Source organism: Temnothorax americanus, unplaced genomic scaffold, assembly GCF_048541705.1.
Source record: "Temnothorax americanus isolate GAGA-0224 unplaced genomic scaffold, ASM4854170v1 Scaffold16, whole genome shotgun sequence".
Classification (NCBI taxonomy): Eukaryota; Metazoa; Arthropoda; class Insecta; order Hymenoptera; family Formicidae; genus Temnothorax; species Temnothorax americanus.
The window spans coordinates 3809671-3831436 of record NW_027509297.1 but is presented as its reverse complement, the minus strand read 5'-3'; the positions used below and the strand labels follow the sequence as shown (position 1 = coordinate 3831436).

The 21766-nt window shown below is 42.7% G+C and overlaps 3 protein-coding genes across 8 annotated transcripts; all 3 read left to right on the top strand.

The window, feature by feature from the left end:
• Positions 1-403: 403 nt before the first annotated feature.
• Positions 404-2885, top strand: LOC143895568 (protein regulator of cytokinesis 1). The gene is made up of 2 exons (XM_077402801.1): positions 404-583; positions 653-2885. Exon 2 carries the CDS (start codon positions 673-675, stop codon positions 2599-2601), a length of 1929 nt encoding a protein of 642 aa, XP_077258927.1. The 5' UTR covers positions 404-583; positions 653-672; the 3' UTR covers positions 2602-2885.
• An 820-nt stretch (positions 2886-3705) lies between these two features.
• Positions 3706-9946, top strand: Mle (dosage compensation regulator mle). Of its 2 annotated transcripts, XM_077402796.1 has the most exons (9): positions 3706-3971; positions 4045-4537; positions 5279-5325; positions 5411-5646; positions 5760-7428; positions 7502-7869; positions 7955-8224; positions 8291-8536; positions 9023-9946. In XM_077402796.1, exons 1-9 carry the CDS (start codon positions 3893-3895, stop codon positions 9374-9376), a joined length of 3762 nt encoding a protein of 1253 aa, XP_077258922.1. In that variant the 5' UTR covers positions 3706-3892; the 3' UTR covers positions 9377-9946. The 2 variants fall into 2 exon arrangements, with proteins under 2 accessions (XP_077258922.1, XP_077258923.1); XM_077402797.1 differs by lacking the exons at positions 3706-3971; positions 4045-4537 and adding an exon at positions 4572-4875.
• Positions 9947-10157: 211 nt separating this feature from the next.
• Positions 10158-21756, top strand: Syd (JNK-interacting protein syd). 5 transcript variants are annotated; one of them, XM_077402794.1, is made up of 20 exons: positions 10158-11218; positions 12175-12524; positions 12644-12764; positions 13352-13762; positions 13836-14036; positions 14126-14161; positions 14345-14362; positions 14691-14748; positions 14829-14885; positions 14962-15297; positions 15378-15557; positions 16651-16698; positions 17011-17215; positions 17290-18188; positions 18336-18555; positions 18667-18952; positions 19024-19221; positions 19308-19397; positions 19589-19649; positions 20134-20214. In XM_077402794.1, the coding sequence occupies exons 2-20, from the start codon at positions 12225-12227 to the stop codon at positions 20135-20137; spliced, it is 3729 nt and encodes a 1242-aa protein (XP_077258920.1). In that variant the 5' UTR covers positions 10158-11218; positions 12175-12224; the 3' UTR covers positions 20138-20214. The 5 variants fall into 5 exon arrangements, with proteins under 5 accessions (XP_077258920.1, XP_077258918.1, XP_077258916.1 ...); XM_077402790.1 differs by lacking the exon at positions 19589-19649 and having other exon boundaries at positions 10172-11218; positions 20134-21756; XM_077402791.1 differs by lacking the exons at positions 10158-11218; positions 19589-19649 and adding an exon at positions 11352-11456 and having other exon boundaries at positions 20134-21756.
• Positions 21757-21766: the final 10 nt, after the last annotated feature.

Here is a 21766-nt window from a genome sequence, read left to right as displayed (position 1 = left end):
GTGCGTGGTCTATTTTCTTAGGCTGAGTTTCCACTGAGCGCGTCACGCGTCGCGTCGTCACAAGTTAACCAATCAAAACATCCCATTTCATTACATTCTTGTGACGGGATCGAAATGGGATGTTTTGATTGGTTAACTTGTGACGACGCGACGCGTGACGCGCTCAGTGGAAACTCAGCCTCAGCCTTACGGCCTTACGATTATATAATTAGACTAAACTTTGTTACGTGCGATGGCTTTATTCTCCTCAAATTCGATTGTGCGTGGACTTTACGACCCGCATCGTAGACCATCGTAGACCTATATAGGCCGGGCCCCTGTGGCTGGAGACCTTAAGGTAGGTTTTCATGGGCAGTGAAATGCAGCACGCGGCGGCACGCGCTGGTGTCGCGACGTCGCGACTCGCGCGACCACTCGCGACAACGACGCCAAGCGAGCAAAACGCACACGCACATATACAGACCGTTTAAATTTAAAAAGATAACGGCATGTGCTATGTGCTTGCCGTGGCGTCGCTTTCAGACGAGAGTGACGCGCGTGAGTTTCTTTCGCGCAATAAGATTGACACTTTACTGAGATCGAGGTACGTATGTGACAACGCACAATTTAAAGAGGCCGTGCTCTTGACTCGCAATATTATTATTTTCCGAAGGAAATAAAGACGTGGGAACGATGGCTGATCAATCAGAGTGGAAGCCTTTCGTACAAAAAATGGTTGTGGATTTCGAGTACGCGCTCGACGAGCTGCATAATATCTGGGAAGACATCGGATGCACCAAGGACATGCGATTGATGTACTATGATCAAGCGTACGAGCACATAAAGGGCTTGCTGGATGATATGGTGGCCGAGGCACAGTTGAAGAGGCAACGTTTGTTCGATAATATACAGGATATGTTAAAACAAACAACATCGCTGTACGCGGAACTACATATGGATGAGACACCCAAAACGTACGAACAGACCCCCTTGTGCAAGGTCGAACAGATGCTTCAAACGGATCTGCAAAATTTGGAGCGTACGAAGAAGGAACGTATGACGATCTTGAAAGAGTTGTTGACCAAGGAACGTGACATTTGCAAGAAGCTTGGCTGCAAGGCGCTGAGCATTGCCGCGAATGTCGTGCCCACCGAGCGGGATCTCGAGAGTTTTAAGCTTTATCTGGAGAAACAGGAGAACGAGAAGGTACGTTTAGAGAGCGTCTTTACGGACATACGTCGTTCCATAATCAAGATGACGAATGAATTGGATATCTCTCCGTCGTCGTCGTTCCAAGAGTTGATCTGCAAGAATCCTGAGGAATTTGTGCTGAGCGCGAGCAATATGACGAAATTGAGAGAGTTCAGGGACGAGCTGAGTAAGCAAGTGGAGGAAGCAAAGTGCTACGTTGAAAAAATTAAGGAAGATTTATCGGCGTTGTGGAAGTATCTCGACGAGCCTGCCGACGTTTGTCAATCGTTCCTTGAAAGGTATCCTGGATATAGTACCAATGTTATAAATGCCCTCAGCGCGGAAATAAAGCGTTGCAAAGAGAAAAGGAAGGAGAATATTCTTCGGTACGTTACGCAGATCAGATACGAATTGCTGAATTTATGGGACTTGTGCAAATACTGTGAAGCGGAGAGAAATGGATTTGCACCGTTTCATTCCAACACATTCACGGAGGATCTGTTGACGTTGCACGAGTTAGAAGTGGAAAGGCTGCGCAAATTTTATAACGATAACCGAACGATATTCGAGCTTCTGGAGCAACGTGAGAAGCTGATAAAGAAAATTAAGGACTTGCTCCAGCGAGCGAACAATCCCGATCGCTATTACAATCGCGGCGGCCAATTGTTGATGGAAGAGAAAGAGCGGAAGGTGATACAAAAGAAGTTACCCAAGATAGAAGCGGAATTGAGGCAATTGATCGGCGAATACGAGGCTAAGCACAAGCAGGTGTTTACCATTAACGGTACATCGTTGGAAGATGTTTTAGCGGAGACTTTGGAAACTATTAATCACGAGAAGGAGTCGATAAAGAAGGCGAGGAAAGAGGCGAAAGATAAATCGATCAAAAAATCGCCTTTAAACAGTTCTAAGCGGACGCCAGGTATGTCCCACTTGAGCATTCGCAGAGGTCCGATGCTGGGACTGTCGAAACGCAAATTGTTCACCCCGTCTCCCAACTCGTCGATAAAACGCAGAAATAAAAACGGTGACAAGAACAAGCCCACTGTCGCCGCGTCTAAGGTCCGAAGGAGCGGAAAGCTTCCAAAGATTCAGAAGCCAGGCAGAACTTCGAAAGGCGGGCAGAAAAGGAGGGAATCGTCGTCGCCCGCTAACAGCATCACGGACACGACGTATAATCAATTTCAGGGCCACATGACGGGCAGGGAAGAATTGCACAGCTCGATGTTGCCGGAGCAGATACTGAGGAGCTCCAATAAGCTCAATATCAACAAGACGCCGGTACGAACGCCGATGAAACCGCTGAGGAAACATCTTTTAACAGCAACGCCCGTCACTCCCGGTTCCACGCGTAAAACGCCGCACAGTCCCAGAGTCGTTCACACCCCGAAACTAGCGACGGCCCCGAGTAACTTACCTTTCATCTTTTAAACGCGCGCGATAATAAATTTTTAATGTGACGTAATAAACTTTCTCGCCTGCGAGAATAATCTGGAATCTGGAAAATGTAATTTCCACGAAATCCTCACTCCAATCGCGCTGAAAATTTGTCTCAAAAGTTCAAATTTTATCACATATAACATATAGGACCGTATAAATGTGGGAATCGATGTACTTTTATTGCTTGGTGAAATTGGAATGAAAAAAATGTATTAAATTATCAGACAGCACGCATATCTAAATGACATCGCAAAGATATTTAGAAATGTTTTTAAGATATTTTAGACATGCCTGCTTCCAACGTAATCAAATACACAGTTGAGATTAGTTTCAGTTAATAAATATACGCGTTAGAGTAATGTACGATAAAAAGCAAAGGCACATCACATTTATAATATCTTTCTTTCACCGAACGGGAGTGTAGTTCGATGCAATTTTATTCGCAGCTGTAGTATATTAAGTAGATTAAATGTTTATTATTATTGTCGCACACATATATCTATGATTTATTAATGAACTAGCGTATAGACATCTTTTTGTAAATTTTAACGTACTTTTAAGTAGAATAATATTTCTGTAACTTACAAAAAAGACTACGAGGTCTTTACACATTTCACGTGCTCTTTCAACATGTATGAAACTTAATTCTTAATATATGTAATTATTCGAAATATATAGAACAATTATATTTTCAAAAAGATTGCCTTAAAAATACGTTGAACTGCAAGAGCTGTGTCTTAACAAAGCTTACTACTCATTGCGGCAACAATAGGATGATATTAAACTGTTTGAGATGAAAGACAAAATTAATTAAAATATTTATATAGATATAATTTTAATAGATGATAAATTACATAATTTATTAATTAAAATGAATTGCAATTGCGATATTTCGTTAAAACGGTAATATGTACTTTCACAAATGAATATCGACTGTTATTTTAATATAAACTACACTTGTGTTTTTCATATGAAATTGCAGAAAAAGTTTGCTATTTAAATCCTGTGGCGCATTCTAGATTCTAGGATTGCAAATGTATCATGTCAGGTTAGGTTAAGTTAGGTTAAGCTAACCTACGACGTTGCATCCGGCATTCGACATCGTCTCCAATCGTCTCTAACATCGCTCCTTTTGCGATGGAAATGTAAGCGAGAGGCTTGCTTTGTTATACAATTTATCATTTCCTCGCTGGCCGAATTGATCCCGTAGGGGATTAGGGACCATTTTAATTAAGAAGATTATCCCTCGCGTACGAGGACAGTGACGAGAGACTCGGAAAAAATGGGCGATATAAAATCCTTCTTTCACCAATGGTGTGCGAAAAACGGGAAAGAACCGCAGTTTGATGTTAGACCAACGGGTAAATATACATCGCCCGTGTTATTTCGTTCGAGTTTGATGTATGGATGACGTGGGTTTTTTGCATCTCGCAGGGCCGAAGCACAGGCAACGTTTCCTCTGCGAACTGCGAGTACCCGGCTTCGACTATGTCGGCGCAGGAAATTCGACTAACAAGAAGGACGCGCAGGGAAACGCCGCGAAAGATTATGTCAATTACTTAGTGCGTATGAATCATGTAAATCCGAACGACGTGCCAAAGGACGTTGTGACACCGCCGGCGATAGCAGCAGATGGCACGAAATGCGAACTCTCAACGCCAAAGCCGGTGTTCCAAGGAGGCATGGGGCCGAACGACATTGGCCAGGCGTATAGGCCGTACAACGAACGCGGTCAGAATAATTACACGTACATGGACAGGCTGGCTGATCAAAAGAGAGTGGAGGACGCGGAGGACGTCGACGTGAATTCTGGGATACATGGAAACTGGACGATAGAAAACGCCAAATCCAAGCTTCATCAGTTTATGCAAACTAACAAAATTAATGCCGATTACAAATATACTCCGGTCGGTCCGGATCATACGAGGTATGGAGTCTTGCGATGGAGTATTTTCTAGCACATTGGGTTGGCATTGCAATGTAGTATATATAAAACTCAATTCACGATAATTCGCTGTTTCAAACAATCGCTCGCCGATTGTTGTTGCCATTTGAGATTTAACAAGGCCATTTTGGAGTATATTGCTTGTTCACGTCTAAAGCTGGTGCGAGAGAGTGGTCGTCGACTCTCTTGTGCACAAACGATGATATGGCATGGCGTTAAACCAAAACTTTTATTAAAATGATTTAATAATGGTTTTGGTGTAATACAAAGAAACTTTCTTCAATGTACTCCAATGTGGTCGTCTGTGACATCTTCAAATGGTAAGTTGTGTTACTATTCATTGTAATTAATTGAGGGAATAAATGGAACAAAAAAGAAAGATTATCTTCGAGATAGACGCTTATTTCAAGAAGGAAATTAACTAATTATTTTTTATACGCTTCGACAAGTTTCATAAGTGATCTGACTGACGACAAAATATACGTTAACTTGTACTAATTTTATAATAAAATTGACGTACGAGAACTATTTTTCGGTATCGACAATTTTCTTCAATAGTTGTAAATGTTTTATTCCATTATATTTAAGGTATCTTTTTCTTATTCAAATTACGTTATCCGACATGTGTATTTCTCTCGCACGCATTGTTCCCTTAATTATTAATTACATTAATATAATATACGATACCTTTTATAATATCTATAATAGAAATTTTGTTTGCAGGAGTTTTATGGCAGAGATGACGCTTTATATCAAGCAACTTGGACGAAGTATGTTAATTTCTATTCTATTTATTTAAATGTGTCCAGTCATACCACACGCATACTAATTCTCTAATATCTTGACACGTTTCAGGTATAACTGGCCGCGAAACTGGATCGAACAAACAAACAGCTTCGAAAAGCTGTGCTTTGTCCCTTGTTCGCCAACTGTATCATCTAGGTGTTATTGAAGCATTTAGTGGCACATTAAAAAAAAATAAGGATGTTGAACAGATGAAACCTTATCCCGTGAAGATTTCACCAGAGCTAGAAAATCAGATTCACGACGTCCTAATGGATTTGAATATAAAACCAATAGATATTAAACAGGTAATAATCATTTTTTTAAATCCTTTTTTATGTATGTATGTGTAAATAAATTCATCAAATTATTTAATTAGATTTATAATAAAAAAAAAATGAAATATTTACTTAAAATATAGCCACCTGTAAAAGCAGAAAATAGTGCAGCTGCGGTAAAGGACGAAAATAATACGTCAGCTACTGGCGTATCTTTGTTGACGAATCAAATTTTGGATGACTTTGTGTCTTCTGTGCCACAACCTGCTGGCGTTGTAAGCTGGTCGCCACCTCAGCCGAATTGGAATCCGTGGACTGGATGCAATATAGATGAAGGACCGCTGGCGACAACGTCTCTGGATCAGTTGTCGGAAGATTTGATGAACGAGCAGCGCGAGAAGCTGCAACAGGATTCCAATTTACAGGCGAGCATCAAGGAAAGATCGAATCTGCCGGTTTTCACCAAAAGAACCGAAATAATGAACGCGATTAATGATAATTCGGTCATTATCATACGCGGAAATACGGGTTGCGGTAAGACCACGCAGGTTTGCCAGTTTATTCTGGACGATTATATCGCATCTGGCCAGGGTGCGTATTGCAGCATAGTCGTCACTCAACCCAGAAAAATTTCGGCTGTGTCCGTGGCTGACCGAGTCGCCATCGAGAGATGCGAGCCTCTAGGGCAGTCGGTTGGATATTCCGTGCGATTTGAGTCGTACTTGCCGAGGCCCTATTCCAGCATAATGTTTTGCACCGTGGGTGTACTCTTGAGAAAGCTGGAGGGTGGCCTCAGGGGCGTGTCGCACGTTATCGTCGACGAGATCCACGAGCGCGATGTCAATTCGGACTTTATTATGGTGGTCCTCAGAGACATGATCCATCTCTATCCCGATCTCAGGATCATTCTCATGTCGGCTACGATTGACACGACGCTGTTTAGCGAGTACTTCAACAATTGTCCTGTGGTGGAGGTTCCCGGCAGAGCGTATCCCGTCCAGCAATATTTCTTGGAGGACTGTGTACAGTTGACGGGTTTTGTTCCCCCTGCTGGTTCCGGGAAACGTAAATCTAAGGATTCGGACGATGTGCCATTGGCGGACGGAGAGCCGGAGGAAAATCTGAATAAGGTCATCGGCAATAATTATTCTATTGAAACGAAGAACGCTATGGCACAGCTGACGGAGAAAGAGATAAGCTTCGAGTTAATAGAAGCGCTACTTATGTACATAAAAAAACAGGAGGTCCCGGGTGCCGTGCTGATCTTCCTCCCTGGCTGGAATTTGATATTCGCGTTGATGAAACATCTTCAGCAACATCCTGTCTTTGGCAGTTCGTCTTATCTCATTATCCCGCTACACTCGCAATTACCGCGAGAAGATCAGCGCAAAGTCTTTGATCCCGTACCGCTATTCGTAACGAAGATTATCTTATCCACGAATATCGCGGAAACCTCGATCACGATCAACGACGTCGTCTACGTCGTAGATTCTTGCAAGGCCAAAATGAAGCTATTTACTTCGCATAACAATATGACTAATTACGCGACTGTTTGGGCCAGTAAAACGAATCTGGAACAACGCAAGGGTAGAGCGGGTCGCGTTAGACCGGGCTTCTGCTTTCATCTGTGCTCGAAAGCCCGATTCAATAAGATGGACGAGCACATGACCCCGGAAATGTTCAGGACGCCTCTGCACGAGCTGGCGTTGAGCATCAAGCTGTTGAGACTCGGCAATATCGGTCAATTCTTGTCGAAGGCGATCGAGCCACCTCCCATCGACGCCGTGATCGAGGCAGAAGTCGTCTTAAGAGGTATGTGCCTTTTTCTAAAATCAAATTAATTTATAGAGAGAGATATCTTTATATCTGTATGTGTCTCGCGCAGAAATGAAGTGCTTGGATAAGAACGACGAGTTAACGCCTCTCGGCAAGATCCTGGCGCGTTTACCTATAGAACCGAGACTGGGAAAAATGATGATTCTGGGATGTATGTTCCGCGTAGGCGACGCGCTCTCGACAATGGCCGCGAACAGCACCACCTTCCCCGAGGTGTACAACATGGGCCCGGATATGAGAAGACTGACTACTCAGCAAAAGTGGTTTGCCGGCGCGAGGTACAGCGATCACGTCGCGATGTTCCACGCTTTTCAAGCGTGGGAAGACGCGAGATCCAGCGGCGAATGGGCGGAACAGGCGTTCTGCGAATCGAAAAGCCTGAGTCTGCCAACTTTACGGATAACTTCGGAAGCTAAGGTCGGCAGAACCGCGACGTATATCTCGCTGTCCTGATGTACCTACGCGATAATAACATCTAACCTCCGTATTTCATTATATGTAGAATCAACTGCAAGCGCTGCTGCAAAGCGCTGGTTTTCCCGAGGAGACTCTTTGCCCGATTCCGTTAAATTATCAGGCGGTCGCGGACCCGCGTCTTGACATCATCACCGCGCTGCTGTGCATGGGCCTGTATCCCAACGTGTGCTACCACAAGGAGAAGCGGAAGGTTCTCACCACGGAATCGAAGGCCGCGTTGATTCACAAGACGTCGGTAAACTGCAGCAACTTCGAGCAGAACTTTCCGTTCCCGTTCTTCGTGTTCGGTGAAAAGGTAAATCTGTAAACATTTGTCTCTTTCTCGAATCCCGATAACCCTCTCTCCATCTTGTTTCGTTAGATCCGCACGAGAGCCGTGTCCTGCAAGCAAATGACGATGGTGTCGCCTATACATCTGTTGCTGTTCGGGTCGCGTAAGGTGGAGTACGTGGACGGCGTGATTAGATTGGACAACTGGATCAACTTGGACATGAATCCACAACACGCGGCGGCCGTAGTCGCCCTGCGACCCGCTCTGGAGAGTCTCGTAATTCGAGCATCCAAGGAACCAGAAACGGTCCTGGAGTTGAACCCAGGCGAAGAAAAGGTATAAATCGAATTTGGATTTTTATTTTTTTTAACGAGAATGCCTCCGACTCGAGAAAATTATTCGGCACATTTACATCTAGACATATTTAGTCTAATAATCTTGGATTATTTTGAAATTTATACATGTATATTTAATTGGTGCAAAAGATTCTCTGTCGGTTTTTTTTTATTTATTTATTAATTAAATTAGAAATCCAGAGTTTCTAAAGAAGACTTAAAGAATTTCTAAATGAATATATATAAAAATACTTTTAATTGGGAAAAAGTATATTGAAGCCAGCGACGAGACAACTTCACTTTGATTTCGCTGCTATTTTTGTTTTAAACTTTCCTTGACAGGTACAAAACCTTTTGTGTTTATGTAACATGTTTTTTTTATTATAAATATTTGAAATAATAATTCTCTTTTTTCTTTTTCCGCAACATTTGGTACACGATAATGTCTTTTGAAAATGCTGATGAAAACCTTGTTCTCTTTCCTCAGACGTTAAGCGTGATCAAGGCGTTATGCGGCATGAACGCTTGTCGCCACGAGCTGGAGCACGTAACTAGCGATGGATTCCAACCTCGAGCGAGGGGACCCGGCTTTCGCTCGAACTACGTACCTCCGAAACTGATGCGCGGAAGTGGCGGTTACCGCGGCCCTATTTCGAATAGCGAGTCCTATGGAGGAGGCGGCGGTGGCGGTGGCGGTGGCGGTGGCGGTGGCGGTTTCAGCGGTAATCGCGGCGGTGGATACAGAGGAGGCTACGGCAACAGGGGATGCGGCACAGGCAGTCCGCGCGGTGGAAACTGGAACGGCGGTGGTGGATTTCGCGGACGTTATTTTAATAATTAAGTTACTAATTAATATGTTATTTACATCCGCTGTAATTACCGTATCGCTGTCACACTTTAGATTTTAGATTGTATGGACCGCTTATGTCCATTCCTACCAATGCGGATTAACTTTAATCTCGGTTTAATTTACTTTTTATCTTTTTCTCATTCTTAAAACTAGAAAAGGATAAAAAGTAAGCCGAGATTAAAGTTAATTGGCGTGGCATTGGTAGGAATGGACATTAGACGTATGCAAGTTTGCATTGGACGAACCTATTGTCATTGTATCAATATGGCTGCGTACGTTTTGGACGCTTTCGTGCTGAAAGCATCACTCCACATCTTTTTTCAACACGTAACGAGCAATAAAGATAGACTGACGCTTTCAGCACGAAAGCGCCCAAAGCGAACGCAGCCTTTATAATAGTATATACCTAACAATACGATATGCTGCTTTTTTTGACACTCGTACACATATAAATATGTGAATACTTTTCTTTATTTCTTATTTGTCAGTATTAGAGGAAATTTTCTAAGTTATCGTTGTATACAATATAATCGTAAATAAATTGTAACGCGTTCATCGCAATCGCGTGTTTGGAACGGCTTTCCTCCCAAAGAGACAGCACGCCATAAAGATGTCTTCACGTCTTTCAAGACGTGCGCTGTCTGTGGGCTGCCTTTTTTTTAATTCTCTCGTGCGCCCAATTGCGCCACGTATGTACATACATACCACGTGTGTAGTGATTCGCGTCGGTCAATGATAAGCGCGCGCGCGCTATCACTGCTATCAGCCGCCTGTCCGAGCGCGATGGCAGCCGTCGGGTGACGCCACCGGCCACGGCCACCTTGCCACCTAACGGAAGTGGAGAGTAGGCGAAGGGGGGCAACATATCGACAACGTCGTCCGTCGCTGTGTCCGTCGCGGACGGGGGATGTCGCGCATCTATTTCCGAACACGTTGCACAAATCGGGGTCGAAGGGGACTGCGGCTGCGGATCGCTGGAGCTGGACGCTGGCTGACGAGAAATGGCGTTGGCGAGGAGAAACCGCGCGGCGTGAAGGCCGATCGTGTCTCTGTCCGCTCGTGTCACCCTCGATTGACAGTCGCGCTCCGAATTTCCTGTTGATTACGCGGAAGAGAAAGAGAGACAGGACAGGGCAGACGAAGCGAGCGAGCAAGTGAGTGAGTGAGTGGATCGTGAATGTCAAAAGACCCATCTCGCGGATCTTGCCCGCCGCGTCGCGCGACTGTCACGCCGAGCGTTCGCGAAAGAAGAAGGAAGGAGCTCAAGGGAAGAAAAAGGAAGAAAAAAGCGTGGTCTCGCGCGATCGGATCTCGGATCGGTCCCGTCCGTTTGTTCGTCCATTCGTCCGTGCCCGCGCGCGTGTGCGACTCGCACGAGGTGGACGAGGTGAGTCCACGACGGGGGAGAAGAGAGAGAGAGAGAGAGAACGACGACGACGCGCAGATGATGCGATGAGACACCGCGCCGACCGCGCGTCGAGTCCCCGACGTCCCCGTTCGCCGATCCTCGCGCAGCGAAACGACGCGAGGCCGCTCGAGCGCGTCTGCCCGCGTTCCCCGCGCGACTCCACGGACGGTGTCGCACGCAGGAGGTTATAAGCGGAGTTATGCGCCTGACGTCCCAACCCGACGACGTATACGTCGATCGCGGTGGACCGCTGCCGAGCTCGCCCACGACGCTTACCGCAGGTCCGGCGAGTGGACGGCTTGATGCCCCACGCTCGGAGACGCGCGCCCCTCTGCGCCCTTTAACGCCCTCGACGACGTCCCGTGCCCCGGGATCCGTTTAAACTGGCTGTGAAAAGTGCAACGTAACTGTATCGAGTCCAAAGAGTTGAGTAGTGCGACAGCATAACAAATATCCGTTTCACGTTTCTTCTTTGTGACCAGATGGTGCGAGGAGTCTCGGGATATTGAAATTATCTTCCTTTCCCTAGGAAGTGAAATTCTAGCAATTTACTTGCAGATTCGAGTAGAGTGTTGCGGCAGATTGACATCGACCACGTCTGCGTTAATCTCGTGCTTTGCCGGCCTGCTAACGTAATCTGATTGCCAGCAGAAACGAAGCAAAGTTGTGTCATTTTGTAATTATTCAAACAGAATAGATCATTTAGATGATTAAGGGATAATAAATTTTTCTCGATTTCTATGGTCAATCTGCCATTACGCTATATTAACAGATTTCTATTGACATTTTGTTGATAAAATTTGTAGACATTTTGCAAAATTTGTTTTTAGTGATACCTACAAGTATGTTGGCAATTTGCTTGCAAATTTGAGCAAAATGTTGCAGCGGATTGGCGTCAATTGCATTCATATTAAAGTTATACTCTGCCAGCAGAATTTGTCGACGTGATCTGACAGCAGACCGCCAGTAGAAACCGAGCAAAATTTCATTTTATAATCGTTTAAATGATTACAAAACAGTAGATGTTGCTCAGCTACCTATAGTCGGTCTACCGCATCTCTTAGCAAATTCTGCTAAATTTCCACTGGCATTTTGCCAACAAAATTTATTAGATAGATATCGTGCAAAACATGTTTTGATAAACATGTTTGATAAATTGGCTATCCGGACTGTTGTCATTTCTTATACTTTATACTTACAGAGTATACTTGAATTATTTAGTTGATACGAACCCATACGTCGATAATAGATTTTTGGAAACTAAACGTTATTATTGGATCTTGAAAATATATATGGAGCCTAATTATTTGCTTCTTTAATCCCATTTGAATGTGTTAAAATAATATATAATATTACGTTCTTCTGTATATTATTGTTGCAGGTATATAGGTAGATATACATATATATATATACACACAAAAACACGTCAAAATGGAGATCAATCAAGAAACTGTCTACGGCACGCACGAGGATAGCCATGTTGTCATGTCGGAGAAAGTGCAGTCTTTGGCAGGCAGCATTTATCAAGAGTTCGAGAAGATGATCGCGAGATACGATGAAGATGTAGTGAAAGATTTGATGCCTTTGCTAGTCAATGTGTTGGAATGTTTGGATATATCGTATACTGAGAATCAGGAACGTGAAGTCGAACTAGAGCTATTAAGAGAAGATAACGAGCAACTTGTCACCCAGTACGAAAGGGAGAAGCAATTGAGAAAAGCATCAGATCAGGTAATTGCTTAGCTTTTCTTTTTAAATTTTATCTTAAATCTATAAATTTTTAGTGCACAAAATAATAATACAATTATGCCGTAATGTAACGTAATGTAACGTAAATATTTTTATAACAGAAACTTCTTGAACTGGAAGATGTTTCCGAGGATGAAAGGAAGGAGCTTCTGTCGAAGATTGATAGTTTAGAATCTATCGTAAGAATGCTGGAACTGAAGACTAAGAACTCTCACGATCACGGTACAAATGCCATTGGCGCTTCCAGTCTACCCATTCACAGTTCTTCCCTCTACAGTAGAGTAGAAGATTTGGTTCTTTTTCTTTTATTTATATTCTTGTATACTATATATTCTGTGATAGGGGGCTGTGCGAGGTACATAGGGTGCAGGTTTACTATACATTTATTGTTCTCTGTTCATTTGTTATTTTTTCATTGGCCACGTTCAGCAGAACGTTTGTTTTACAACCTTTGGAAGTTTTTTGAGCTCAGATTGGATTATTCATTAGATCTAGAGGAATAATCCAATCTGGGCTCAGAAAACTTCCAATAGTTGCGAAATAAACGTTCTGCTGAACGTGGCCATTCATTATTCTCATATTCTATTATTTCATATATAATTTTATTTATGATGCTGTTGTCTATTTGTCATTTGATGCTTTATAATAAATGATCACTCACTTTTGTTTTTACGCCAGTGATAAATGCTTGCTATTTAAATGACGATTAATCTACGTGTTTTGAATGTGGAACACGTTCTGTGTCCAGAATTACTTTACATACAGATTACGCATACGGTACGCTGAATATTCAACTTTTTTTTTCTTAGTTGGTCGACTCGAGGAGAAGGAAGCTGAATTGAAACGCGAGTATTCCCGGCTGCACGACAGATATACGGAATTATTTAAGACCCATGTCGATTACATGGAGAGGACCAAAATGCTGGTTGGTAGCACGGAAAGACTGGAGAGCGTGTCATCTGCCACCCGTGCACCATCGCGGTTACCTTCCCTTGGACTTGCTCATATGTCGCGTAGTTCCGGGCCGCTTAGTTACGGCTTTCAGAGTTTGGAAGCTAGCATAAACGCCGAAGATGTTCAAGAAGATATCGTACTAAATGTCGCTAACTTGAGAACCGAAATGTTGGATAGTAGCAGTGAGGCCGCTATCGAAACGTCCGACAAAAGCCAACTAACTGATCAACCAGTACAAGAGAATAAGACTACAACTATATCTAGACGTATGTTGCGTTTGATAGGATCTTGTAAACTTTGCAATGTGAGATTCTCTAAGTTAAAAATATATTTTTGCAGATGAAAGTCCGGAAACGGAAGTACCGCCAACTTTAATAACGCCAACGACGCCGACCGCGGGCATAGAGAAGTTAGCAACTACGCCGGGAGGTAGAAGCAGGACCGAAAGAGAGCAACGAAGCGGCAATACGTTGTATCAAGAACTAAGTTTCCAAGACGCGGATGCGCTAGGCGAGATGGACGAAGGCGCAGATATCACCGGTATATACATTTACGTTATATGGAAATATTATCTTAAAATTAGTTTTTCTATCTCTTCGAAAAACTAAATCGATACATTCGATTTTTAGGAAGTTTAGTACATCCTGGAGAATACGCTTCATCAGGTACGTTTGATACGTTCACGACTTTTGCAATATGTACATATATTCATTCATTCATTCATCTTTTGAGTTAACAGTATCCTTAACTTGTGTGTGTGTATTATGTTTCATTATTTGCTACCGCATCCTGTGCTGGCTCGCGTCGTACTTCCAACACGCGATCGCATGACACTAATTACCATGCAGTCAATGACAACTTCTTCGGTAAGATATGCTATTAATATGTACTGTATACCTACACGATGTACGATATGCATTTTTCTAATAATTAACATCAGATCTGTTGACAGGATAGTTATTCTCAAACATGCTTTCTATATAACAACTATTTACGAATAAAAATCAGAAATTCTAGTTACAATATATATACAATGCTTATTTTTCTTAATTGTCTATTGCTATGCATGTAACATTGTAAATAAAAATTTTTAAATATCTAATTACAAAAATAAAACAATATTTAAGTACAATGTATTTGATTTCTAAAAGAAAAGTTTTATTATGTTATTATATATTTATCTGTCTTTTACAGGCATGGGAAAAGAAGTAGAAAATCTTATTATGGAAAACAATGAATTGCTAGCAACAAAGTAAGTTTTTCATTTTATTAATAAAGTAAAATATCTTCAGTGTGTATTTCAATAGTCTAACATTAAATATTTTCTTGTAGGAACGCGCTTAACGTTGTCAAGGATGATCTAATTGTCAAAGTGGATGAATTGACGAGGTATGTCATTATTAAATTCCTTTTATTGCAACATTAATATAATTTCTAGATATTATTAGAAACTTTAACGTTCCAGTGAGCAAGAAATATTACGAGAGGAAGTTCGAGGTTTACAGCAGGCGCGTGAACGATTGCGGCAACGAATTGCCGCCCTCGAGGAAGAACTGAAGAAGGTCAAGGAAGAAGCAGAAGCGGCAGCTAAAGCGACGAAAAGCGACGACGAGGAGGATGTGCCTCTGTCTCAGAGGAAGCGATTTACACGCGTGGAGATGGCAAGAGTGCTCATGGAACGAAATCAATATAAGGAACGATTTATGGAGCTCCAAGAGGCTGTCAGGTGGACGGAGATGATAAGAGCTAGCAAGACCGATCCTTCCAGCATCTCGGGTGGAAAGGGTTCAGTGTGGAAGTTGTACGTGTCTAGCGATCCAATGAACGAAAACGAGGAAGGAGCTAGACTAAAAGAAAATTAATCTGTCCTTTTCGTTTCAGTTTTAGCAATCTCTTCACAGGCCCGGCCGATCGAGGGACGTTAGTGCGTTCCGGGCACACGTTGCCGCATGTACGGTACAGTGCACCAGCGAATCAGGTCGTTCCAGCACCGCCCCTGGATGCCATGCGTAGACGTACGTTGAAAAGTCGCCAAGATTTTCTCGACCAAGGAGACACCATGTGAGAAATCAATCAAATTTTACTACACGCGCGTAGATATGTTACGTCGACTTGACACATCGAAACCTACCTAATTTTAATATATTTTAGTTAGACTTTACTTTCATTTTCTTTTATCATTTTATACTTCTTTTTTTCCTGATCTGATCATCATTTAACGATCTTGAGTTCATTTTCTTTTCCAAGGAAATTATCTCTCGCGAATACGTAATGTTATACACAGGCTACAATTCAACGCGTAACCTTGGTACTCTTTATTGTCAAAATAGTGACGAACATACAAAAGGTAATATTATTTTATAATCCATGTGGGGCTGAATAATGAGAAAGGAATTTAGTATGACTTTCTGAATTGCTCATCTTTGCAGATTAGAATTCTCTTTGGTCAGTTGGGATCCATAATCTTTTGTCGCGATTCACGATATTAGTCTCAATTGCGCTAAAAAGACGTGAGTCTTTTTGAATAATTTTAGCTTGTTTTACTGGCAAGTTTGCGCGCATTGATGTACATGTATTAACCAGTTTTTGCTTCATTCTGTAATCTTTTTGGCTTTCGATGAGTATCTAGAGACGAAAATTTTATTGGATCCGGGCATATCATCAAAGTAAGAACAATGTAGCGTTTTGTGACGCATCAAGATTATTCTTCCTATGTTCTGTTTTGATTACTGTATATTTAATTCTATTTTTAAATTTCTTTATCAAATTATATACTTGTTGATCAAGTTTTATTGTCAAGTTTTAGCATGGTTTGTATATTACGATGATATATATATATATATATATATATATATATATATAAAATTTGTTGCTCATAAAAGTGCAAGAGTTGCACTAATTAAGCTACTAGATAGATAGATCAATTTTTCATAGTAATATGTTTGAACAAAAAAAAAGTAAGAAATACATAATTTTGTAAATACGAATTTGTACAATTTCTGGAAAAATAACATGCGATCATTATTGATCGAAATAAATAAATGAAGTTTTGATTACGTTATAAACTTGGCCTTCATTTCACTCTTGTTACTGCGCTTTTGGTCTTTTTGTTGTTCGGGTTTCGTCCTTGCCTCTCCCTCGTGGCGTTGTCAAGAGATACCTGGTTTTTCTGGCTTCGGGTGGGGTGCTTATTGGTCAGCAGGTAAATCTGTTCCGCTCTACTTCTAACTTTCGAAGTACGATAGAGAGCCCATAGATATATCCGTATCTAACATTCCGTATCCTATATGTCAGTAAATTTACAAGAATGAGACTATTGTCGGCTGTGAGAATCGGTGGAGATGGAACCAAAATAATCGGAAGATATGTATGGTGAAATGGATGGTCGGACAGACAATCAACAGTCACAGTTAACTATTTGCTAACTCGGAAAAGTTGCAACGATCTTTTCCCTTCTCGCCCGAGACTCGTGAGCGTACGATAATTAACGTAATCATTCGTGTCGTCTTTGCAGATCGTCCGAGAAGCTCGTAGCGAGACGCGCGAGCGAGCGAAGAGAACAATATCGTCAGGTGCGGGCGCACGTTAAAAAGGAGGACGGTCGTCTGCAAGCTTATGGATGGAGTTTACCGGGGAAGCCAAGCGCTCCCGTTAGACAACCACCCGTTCCAGTTCCGGTATATTGTCGACCGCTGCAAGAAACCGAGCCAGGCATGAAGGTACGTGTTATATTATCCCGTTTCTTGATGAGAAAAAATATCGATAAGCGAGAATCCACTGTTGATTTTGTTAGATTTGGTGTGGCGCCGGTGTAAATCTAAGCAGTGGTAAAACGCGTGACGGCGGATGCATGGTCGGCGGAAGCGTGTTCTACGCGGCCGAGGCCCAGGAAACGAGCAACACGAAGGTGGAGGCTGAAGATGCTGTTGAGCACCTGGACAAGGAGCTTCAGGAGAACGAGAATCGACGACTCGAGGCGGAACGGTGGGAGCAACAGCTCAGCTCGCTCGTCTGGATCTGCACCTCGACGCAGAAGATGTCCAAGGTTACGGTGATAGACGCGAACAATCCGGCGGACGTTCTGGAGGTGTTCAACGTTTGTCAGGGACATCTGCTCTGCATCGCGAGCGTGCCTGGTGCCAAAGAAAGCGATTACACGCAATCCCCGAACGAGAATTCAATCCGCAATTCGGCGAACGGCACGGCGAATGACAGCGAGAACAACAACGGTGCCTGCGAGGATGTCACGAATGCGAACGAGAACGACGAGCAGAACGGCCAGAGGAATCATCAGGACGTCGAAACCGCTGTCGATAAAAATAAAAGCGAATCTGACAATCAGTCAGAGGATCAGGCCAACGAAAATACCGAAAAGTCTGCCGAGGATCAAAACTCCACGAACGAGCCGCAAAGTCTGGAAAGTATAGACAGCGAGACCGCAAACTTGGGAAAGGTAAATTTCGTACGGTGTAATGCCGAGGCGCATCCGTCGCGATCGAACGACAAAGATGCCGCGAACGAGGAGGCGAAGGAGGAGATCGTTGAAGAGACACCCATCGAGAAGATGTCGTCCATACAACCGACCATGTGGCTCGGAGCTCAAAACGGCGCGGTGTTTGTCCATTCGGCCGTTGCTAAATGGTCGATGTGCCTGCACTCCGTGAAGCTGAGGGATGCAGCGTTAGCTATTGTGTACGTAGCTCTTTTGAGTAGTAAGGACCGTAGCATACAAAAAAGGATACTTAAGTAAGAGGAAACTTAAACAAGGATTTGATGCTGTAGTCCTAATTGGAAGATTTTTGCTGACGAGAGATTAATAGAAACCTCTCTTCTCATTAGACACGTGCAGGGCCGAGTTCTGGTCGCTTTAGCAGATGGAACTGTAACGATATTCCGAAGAGGCGCGGACGGGCAATGGGATTTGTCTCAGTACCACGTGATCACCCTCGGTAGCCCACAACATTCCATTAGATGCATGACCGCGGTTAGCGGAAAAACAGTATGGTGTGGATACAGAAACAAGATTCACGTGATCGATCCTATTTCGATGACGCTTGAGGTACAGAATTGACAATGAGATAATTCTTAAAAGGATATGACATTTTAATACGACAAAAAGCATGAAAATTAAGCTTAACAAGTTAATAAAACTATAACTTCTATTTTACAGTGCACAGTGGACGCGCATCCTCGCAGAGAATCTCAAGTGCGGCAATTGGCGTGGCTGGGTGACGGTGTGTGGGTCAGCATCAGGCTCGATTCGACGTTAAGACTCTATCACGCTCACACCTACCAGCATCTCCAAGACGTCGACATAGAGCCGTACGTCAGCAAGATGCTCGGCACTGGAAAACTTGGATTCTCCTTCGTGCGCATTACCGCTTTGCTCATTTCCTCGAACAGGCTGTGGATTGGTACTGGTAACGGAGTAATAATTTCAGTGCCGTTGTCGGAGAGTAAGTAAAGAAACGGCACAATATTTTCATTTATTGGCACTCGCTAATTTTGTAACACCGTGGTGCTGCAGGTGCGGGTGGTTCAATGGCGGTATCCAGAGTGCAGTCGAGTAACAACAAGAGCGACGCCCCGGGAGTCGGTGTCAGGGTCTTCGCGTCGGAACGAGGCGTCACACCGGGAAGTTTCATACCTTACTGCAGCATGGCCCATGCGCAGCTTAGTTTTCATGGGCACAGAGACGCCGTGAAGATGTTCGTCGCTGTACCTGGTGAGTTTCAAAAAGATCGATATCATCTATGCCAATTATTATTATTTTTTAAAGATTGAGATAACTTTAAATCAAATTGTTTCTAGGCCATGGTGGTCAGAGCGCGGTGACGGATGGAACGCAACCTGCGATGCTCGTTCTCTCGGGCGGCGAGGGTTACATCGATTTCAGAGTTGGTAAGCAAATTTTTGTAATGGTTTGCAAGGTATGCCATCTTAATTACAAATCCTAAATAAACTCTGTAAAAATGTACCGTTATGAGAGATGAAGTGAATTTTTATCATTATTATCTTTTGTTATACAAAAATTAGTAAAGATTTATGAATCGTTACTTAAATTTGAGTTTAACGAGTTATTGCAATTTTAGCAGATGAAGCCGAAGACGAGAGTGATGTGGCAACACACCTAATTGTGTGGCAGATGGTCAGGTATGCCCCCAGAGAGAAGCAAGAAGCGTGATTGATTTCTATGTCTCAATTTGAACGAGCATTTCTCTGTCCTGACGAATGTCACTGTTAATCGGTGCATCCTTTACTAACAAAACAATATTTCCCACTGTTGCACGGTAGAACAAAGTTCGACTAACAACATCATTCCTATAATCTTTGCATATTGAATATATATACAATATATATGGTACATATGACTGTGGGGTGTCTCGAATTTCTGCAGATTGCTTGCGTATTTATCGCACATGTGCAAACATCAAAGTTTAAAAACAAGTATATGAAAAAAGAATTTAATATTCTGATTTTTTAAAAGCGATAGTATATCATATATCTTATTCTCTGGGGGTTGGGCTTTCCCATCTATCATGCATCATCTTGTAGAAAACGCGACTTGTGCCTGTTTTCTCTCATTTGGGGATATCCATTCGCTGTCAATAACACTTACATTTTAACTACCTTTCAGGTGATGGAGAGGACACGGATGAAACCATGGACCGATCGAATACTACGGTCAGCAACGAAGAACACGGTGAACAGAGTCATCTGATTGTGTGGCAAGTGCAATGTCCCTTACCGATGCCAATCAATGGCTAGCCTATGGACGGGATGGACAAGCGTGACTTGCTGGATGGTTCAACTTGCGACATGGCATTACACGTGTCGTCGATGGATAACCGGATCATGGATTATCGGATTATGGATAGTGAATCATTGATACTCGAGCGAGCGATCCTCGTCGCTGCGAACTAATGTGTGCTACTTACACTTAGATATACTAATATAACAATTGTAGCAGAGTTAATAATTCCCAAAGTAATTATCACGATTTTTCATATTAACAGAGACGATGGTATCAAATCATAAGTTTTTCTGAATCATGAATCAGTTATCGCGCGATAGCAGATCGTGTGACGTTTCTTGCACGCATGCAGGCAGAAATTTTCGCAGGGTTTATAAATTTTATCGACGCAGATCATTGAAATCATTTTTAACTCCGATGTTTAATCATCTCTCGTTTTCTTGTTGAGCCGCGCATTCCTTAATTTAAGCCTGCGTACGTAGGATCAAATTGTTTAAATGACATGTGCTGGAGGGTTTCTCACGACGAGTGTTCATTTTTACAATATCACGTTTTACGAATGGCGGGGTGGTAGCGTTATTTCAACTAACCATTGTGATAATGCGACGACGACATTACAACGCGGGACGGGATGAGTTTCGAAGCTGCCGTTGCCACATTGCTACAAAAAAAAAAAGATATTTGTTTAAAGTACTTCGCGTTATGTACCTGTCGCAAGAATATTTTTCAGTCGCCGTTATGTTATACACGCAGAAGATGCGGACAGTATAAGGTGCGTGCAAACTCAGGCAGATTCCTAGGCGTAATGTAATATTAATTTTCCGTCGGAGAGTATATTATTTTCCAGACCTAATCGATTTTCTTCGCGTACATCGTGTCGAGCATAATGATAATATATATATATATATATATATATATATATATATATATATACACATACATATATATAATTATATATATTCCTCTCTTCTCTCTCCTCGAGCAAGCATCGTTAGATCGTGCTCGGCGAAATGTAGCGGTTTACACGATTATTAGGAGCGACTCGCCAATGATGTAAATAACATTAAGATGTTTATATAGCGTCGTTATGTAGATCTGTTATTTAATTTTTTTTTACGGACGAGCAGCGTTATTTTACAAGTACGTAAGACCTGTAAAATCCTCTATTCTTGCATACTTTAGCTCACCCTCGGTATGCTACCAAAGAAGTGGAACGACGATCAGATGACGTTTGTATTACTTACAACGAGAATTATGCTTAGAAGAGGAATGTTTTGCTCTTTGTCCGTTTTAGCTCTCAGCCGAGCCAACTGATATCCGCGGACTGAAATGAAATTTTTGTAAATTCTCACAATGAGGCGGCGCGATTTAGACGGCAATTTTTAGATACGTGCGATAAGAGGGCTGCGCATTATCGTGCGAGCCGGCTTTTAATGTCGAGCTCGGAATTGTACCTGGCTCAGGTGGCGTTGTAACGGCATTAATAAACGAAGTTATGGAACTAAATCATTTGCCA